Genomic DNA, 6,968 nt, shown 5'->3' on the forward strand with positions numbered 1-6,968 from the left:
ATAGAGCTCAATTCCCGGGAGGATTAAACTGATTAGAGTGTGATGTGAAGTGCTAGTTTTGTACCCCATGTGAACCATGTGAGTGTTAGCCCTACTAATGGAAAAACTCTGACCAGGGGGCCGTTTTTCGAAAGTCCCGAAACTTTACGGGTCATTTTTGGGTGTCATAATTCGCTTTGTATCTCAAGAGCGGAGTGGACTGAAGTCGTCAAACTTCACAGTCATTTTTATTTTTGTTACCTTGAAAACATGTTAAAAGATCGGCTTTCCAAAACAAGTGGTTGGCAGTTTCACGAATGGCTTCCCGGGCCCGAAAAGTTTCGGGACTTTCGAGAAACGGGCCCCAGGATGGGACGACCTTTGGGTTAGATCACCGCTGCTCTACCGACAGAGCTACAAGGTCAGACGGGAGCATGCCGTGGGAACCAGAGATGTTAAAGTCACGGCAATGAACATATACAAGTACTAGGAAGGGTAACGTTTTCACACGTGTAGCACTTCATATTTAAACAGACTTAACTGATTAGAGTGTAATGTGAAGTGTTAGTTTTGTACCCCATATGAACCATGTGTGGGGTACAAACCTAGCACTTCACATTACACTCTAATCAGTTAAGTCTGTTTAAATATAAAGTGCTACACGGCCAACGTTTGTAAAAACGTAACCTTTCCTGGACGATTAGTTTGGTACACCAATATGGCTGCCGTTCCATTGTTTGGGAACACCAACATGGCCGCCGTAACGTCACGGGAAAACACTCTATAGGTACAAATAAACAAGGGACAAGTACCGTAATGGCTTGACACCCAAGTTGTTCCATGTTCTAGACATTCTCGTCACCAGAGCCTCAGATCGACCCAAGGCTCTGGGAAACTCTGTGTAGGAGAACATGCACTGTAGGGTTCTTATAGCCAAAAATTGGCTATTTGAACCTTACGGCGCTCGTTCACTCCTCGTGCTAACATGAATGCACAAATTAGAGACGCTTTTGATTGTTCTTCACGAAAACCGATAAGAGGACACTTTGTTTCAGGATTCCCCAGAGCTCTTCTCCCCCTCGGTCAAGAGAAGAGCTCTTGGGTCGAGAGATTGTGTTCTAGACATTTAGCCTGCGCTTGCGCAAAAAGTGCCTAGAGCTCTGACCCCAGCTGTTCAAACGATGGATAGCGATAAATCCCTACCCAGGGGATAAGTTATAGCGAAACCAATTGGGCTGTTTAATGAATAGTGATATAGAGCGATTTTCAGTTGAGTGTCGTAAAACCAAAACCAAAGTAATTGCTTTAGCCAATCAGAAAAGACGGAGACAATCCGGTAAACCAATCAAAACTCGAAGTAATTACACGTAGCCGACGCAAAGCGCGGGAAAACTTGCACGTGCGAGCTACGATTGGTTTTGGTTTCCCTCCTGATTGGTTGAAAAAGTGGCGCGAGAACTTTGAACCAATCACTGAGTGAACTAATCATAAACCAAAGCAATTTGCTAATTACTTTCGACACTCAATTGAAAACCACTCTATCACATCGGTGGATAGCGTTCTTCACGTTTTAAACAACTGGGGCCTCATGCATAAATTACTACCAAATTTAAAAATCATTACTGGCGGTCATATTCTACAATAAAAGTATAAAAGATATCCCTAACCTTAGAAACTCAGAGATTAACTTTCACATCCCTAGACCTACAACAGCGTTTGGAAAAGGGAGCTTACAGTATCGAGGATCTGTTCTGTGGAATAGAATTTCCCCAGTTTTAATAACTCAGCCCACCCTTAGGGAAAGATTGTTACTTTTAGAACTTTTAACCGTTAAAGTCCGAAGTTATGTTTATGTAACAACCAATATGATAAATCTGTATTTATATTAAAATGTATGTATTCCTATCTACTAAGTAAGCCTTGGCCTGTAAGAAAAAGTAACATGGACATGAATTAAATGTCGAAGAACAAACTTTAAAACGTTATATATGACGATGTAAAACTTCGAAAAAGACTAGTAACTAGATTAAGAACAATGCTCTTAACAAATAATTGTAATATAAACAGTGAAAACTGGCTTGTTTAGTTAGTTAATAAAGCCAGAGTTTCTCAACGTTGGTGGCGGTGAGAAACTCTGGCTTTATCAACCAATTAAACAAAGCCAGTTTTCACTGCTTATATTACATTTATTTGTTAAGAGCATTGTTCTTAATCTATTGTAGTTACTAGTCTCTTTTAAATGTAGTAGATTGTAGTTAGTTAGACAGGATTCCTGGGAAGACCACTTTTATTGTGATGATAAGATGTTGTGTATAAATAAAGTTGATGATGATGATGATGATGATGATGGTCATCATCATTATTATTATTATTATTATTATTATTATTATTATTATTATTACTATCATTTCGTTCATTCACACGATATGTTGTTAACGTGGTTTGTAAACTAGGCATCAAGCCACGACCTATGGCCTTTGGTGTCTAGTGTTCTTCTCAAGATTCTTGCCGTTCCCAACAAGGAGGCTTTTTGTAGTAATATCGTGCAATCTAGTCCAATTTTCTTCAACGATGTTTTCAATTTTTTGCTGAACGTCCCTAGTGCACCAATGACAATTGGTACGACCAGCACTCTTGTATCAAAAGGGCACACGATATCTATCACATAACATGATCTTTCTGTCTTATCAAGAACAACTACATCAGGTCTATTCGGAAGTCCCATAACACCTTTACTTGATCGTTTTCTATAACTCCTTCAGGATCATGATCATACCACTTGTCTTTGCATGGGATGTTGAATTTCTGACAGAGTTACCAATGGATAACTTCAGCTGTAACTTGGCCTACCTTATCATGTCGCCACATTTTATACTCTCTTTGCGCCAATTTCTTACATTCCGCTACGATATGACTTACGGTCTCTTCTCGTTCTCCACATAACCGACACATCGGAGACACATCCTCTTTATCAATCCTGTTTTTAATGCTATTCGTCCGTAATGCTTGGTCTTGTGCAGCGGTTAGCAGTCCTTCAGTTTCTTTTTTTAGTATTCCCCTTTTTAACCACCCCCAGGATTCTGGGTCCCTTACTTGTTCTGTAGCTGTTTCAAATTGCCCATGTAATGCTTTGCTCTTGTATTTAGACATCCCCTCTTCAGACACTTCTATTTTTGTAGGCTCCTCCTCCAGAATATTTTCATCCGATACGAATCGAAGTAATCTTTCCTTACTTTCTCCAATGTATCTAAACAGACTGCCCACTTCAATGTTCACACAGTCTTCTGATACAGATACAGTCTATCTACGTCGGCTTGCGGATGGAAGGCTCTGTTTTTTGTCAGCAACTTCCTGGTTTTGCGATCCAATTTCCAATTATTATTATTATTATTATTATTATTATTATTATTATTATTATTATTATCATTATCATTATTATTATTATTATTATTATTACTATTATTATTATTATTATTATTATTAAAGCCGAGTGACAGTGCAATCTCGGGGCTAATTGTCATATTTGACTTCGAAACTCGTTCTATCCACGTGGTCTGGATAAATCCGACGGCAAAAAGATTGTACACACCAATGTGGTTGCAGACCCACTCCATCTTTTTTCATTTTTTTTTTAACTGTTGCTGAAATATTAAGGAGATTAGACAGGTTTTTTGCTTCGCTTGAAGTCACGTTAACTGGAACAAAATCTTCAGATCTTTAGTTTCTTTGCACTTGAGATAATTCACCCTGTGACCTCTGCGGGATCATTTGTAACTTATCCGAGGCGAACCTTTGACAACCTTTGGTCGGTCCCTGCGAATTTCATAATACGTAAAACTTATCTTTATTCATTCAAGATAATCTGGGGCGCTTTGGATTGTTGCCAGTGACTTTGTACCCTAACCAGTTCTTTTGAAAAAGTTTACCGCATGGCTAGCATCCAACAGCTGTTAGATGTGTGTGTCTTGCAGACAATAAGTCAATTGTTACACGTGATTAAGAGCGCGGCGTTCCTTTACATACCATATTTGGAGGATGGAGATCAACAAAGATTGTAAGCACTGTGTATGAACATGGCGGACACAGAGCTTTGCAAATACTTGAACTTAGTGACTTGTTCTAGCTGTCTGTGATGAATTTTCCCTTTCAATGAATATATTAGCCATGGAAGAAGGTTACAAGAATGTGATCGAGCGGCACAGGGATAAATTTCGAAGTGCAATGACGGTGGAAAGACTCTTGTCTCCTCTTGTTGTGAGTCATGTTGTCAATTCCGACGAATTACAAGCGATTCAAAACGACCATCCTTCGCAGCGCGTTGACCGATTGTTGAATGTCATTCAGAGAAAAGACCACGAGACATTTAAAAAGTTCTGTGTGGTGCTGGAGACGACATATCCTTACATGCTGAACTGTATGTTCCTTGGAGTCGAGCCACCAATAAGTAAAACAACTGGTAAGTTAAACGTGTGACTTGCTAATGTAAACATATCTGTGTTTTTAGCTTTAGATGGATGTCCTTTTCTGTCTGAAGTTTGATTACATCCTTACCTTAAGTCATTTTTCAGTTGTCGTAAATGAATATCCTCTGAGAAGACTTTCTGTCCAAAAAACCTTTATAGCTGTCTCATGTGATGGCTTGGCGATGTTTGTTGTTGTTCTTGTTGTGTTTTTTTTTTCAGAATAACTTTGTACCTTTTAAAATGGTTACGAAATATCATCACTACCCAGTTAATTTGCTCTTAGCCAGAAACAATCGACATAAAAGAGTTTTGATCTCGCCCTTCTGAAACTTAAATTACAGAAGGAAGCGCTTTATTGCGGAAATTTAATTTAGTCATGTGCAATTTTGGGTGACGCTTTGTAAAAATCTTAGGGGGGTCTCGCACGCAACAGAATTGAAATTCGTAGAAGATGGTTTTGGAGTACAAACATCCTGGTGGAAAAAAAAAAGAAACATCCTTTCATTTATGCAAAAACAAACTGAGATTCGTGGGTCTTGGGAGGGGATTTCTAAATTGTTTGTCACTTGAGAAGTAAATAGAACCCACAAATATTTTTTTCTTGTTTTATTTGACTGATTTTTCGTGCAAGTCATTGGCAGTAAGACAAGTATAAGTCCGAGCTTTCATGATGTATTTGATGTTGTTCGTTTGGCTTCAAAACGATATTGTAAAGTGTGTCATGGCGATTCCTTGTTTATTTTGCTTGCGTGGATAAAGCGAAGCATCGAGGATGTAATCTGTGAGTGTGTTATTTTGCCTTATCTTGTAGTTACACCCCATATCAGGACGGACCAAAGTAAAACTGCTGATAATCCAGAAGACAGCGCTCGACACATTCAGTGTAAGTTTCAGAAAAGTAAAATTGTAAGTTGAAATTGCTCGTGTACAAAACATGAAAGACTGTTTTGTTTCGTTAAACGTGTTTCCCTGGGGGCAAAATGTCGCCCATGATAATTTTTTTTCTGGCACATGCATGATCACGTCTCAGAAATTCATAGCTGGCTACCGCATTATAAAACTAAACAGACACTTGATCTTGGAAAGGAAAAAGCTTGCAGACTTGTGTATTAACTGTTGTTTACTTACTACAAAGTCCTATATCTTGATATTTGTTTTGCGCTTTTTTGGCAGCTCATATGCATTTTAATAATAGACAGAGCTTTGTGCAAATGACCAGACAATTTCATCATGGGTGCATTTGAGTAATATAGTAAATTATATTTATATTGGTTGTTACATTACAATCAGCAGCCATGGCAATGGGGAAAGTACTGAAATGATATTTGGTTGTGGTTTTTGGCTTTCAACTTCTTGTCAACAAGTTGTTTCAAGGATCTTGTTGTTTTTCAAAAACTTTTCTTAAAGAAGGCTCTCTCATCTAGCAATTTGGCATAGTATCAATAATAAGTTATATGTTGGTTAATAAATACTCATTATATATCCATGGGATGCCTTTTACTTGCTTCATTGATTCTTTCCAGTCACAAATCTTTGTCTACAGACAAGTTTCAAAATTTTCTTAGTGCAATAATAAATTAGATTGGTCCTGAGATTATTACCACAGTCATCTGTAACCCTCTAGCATGTACTCCTTTATGCAGCAAGATTGGATAATACCAGTACATGTAATTGATTTAGTTTTTCATGATCATGTTAGTATGAAAGATTTTTGGGACAAAAAAAAACCAAGCAGACTTGATGTTGACTGAGTCCATGCTTTTTCAGAAGGATGTTTGCTGTTAAAAGCTCCAAATCTTTTAAAGTAGCCTGTGTGCTAATTCCTGTCCTAATTAATAATTTTATGCAAAATCATAATTTGTAAATTATGCAACATGTGGTTGGGTTTTAAGCAAAGGTCAAGTCACTTTCCAGCTGCTATTTGTAATTGTCACAGAAAGTTCATAAATATGTTTAGAAATTTTGTTTGCTTTCACAGGCATTGGTTCAGCTCGTCGAGTCAACGTTGGGCGGAGCACAAGCATGATAGGTCATCAAGATCGTATCATTGTGCTGAGAAATGAACTTAAGGCAGTTAAACGCGATTTAGAAAGAGTTTCAGCTCAGTTGATAGAAACAGAAACTGAACGGGATGCTTACAAGAAAATTGTTGACCTTGAAACTGGTGATAGGATGCATTTAGACAAGAACTCAAATTCAGCTATTGGAAATGACAGGGAAAATGAAATTGAACTTCTTAAAAAGCAGTATGTTGAGAACCTAAGAGAACTTGAAATGCTAAGGTATGAGAATTCGGGAATCTCTGCCAAGTATGAGTCAGTTTGTCAACAATGTGACAATAATCGGAAATACAAGATGTTATATCAGAACTTACAAAGACGGTTTGAGGAAATTAACGTGGAGCGTGACAAGCTGCAACAGGAATATGAAGAGATTGTTTTGTTGAGAGAAAGAGAAAAAATTGAAATGAAGGATAATCAACAGTACGAAAAGTACCTCAAAAACCATGCAGGAAATACTGGGTTT

General features: G+C 37.9%; 1 protein-coding gene across 3 annotated transcripts in view; it reads left to right on the forward strand.

Moving 5' to 3' along the window:
- The first annotated feature begins 4,005 nt into the window (after nt 1–4,005).
- Nucleotides 4,006–6,968, forward strand: part of LOC138033147 (disks large homolog 5-like) — a 28,213-nt gene continuing 25,250 nt past the window's right edge. For all 3 annotated transcript variants that reach the window (XR_011128580.1, XM_068880912.1, XM_068880913.1), the window contains exons 1-3: nt 4,006–4,435; nt 5,254–5,325; nt 6,421–6,968. The exon at nt 6,421–6,968 is cut by the window's right edge and continues 1,146 nt beyond it. Coding sequence is in view for 2 of the 3 variants with exons in the window: in XM_068880912.1 (XP_068737013.1) it covers nt 4,129–4,435; nt 5,254–5,325; nt 6,421–6,968 (927 nt within the window). In the remaining variant the exon portion in view is untranslated. The remainder of the gene's footprint in view (nt 4,436–5,253; nt 5,326–6,420) is intronic.

The sequence above is a fragment of the Montipora capricornis genome, chromosome 14 (genome assembly GCF_036669925.1).
Source record: "Montipora capricornis isolate CH-2021 chromosome 14, ASM3666992v2, whole genome shotgun sequence".
NCBI classification, from domain to species: Eukaryota; Metazoa; Cnidaria; class Anthozoa; order Scleractinia; family Acroporidae; genus Montipora; species Montipora capricornis.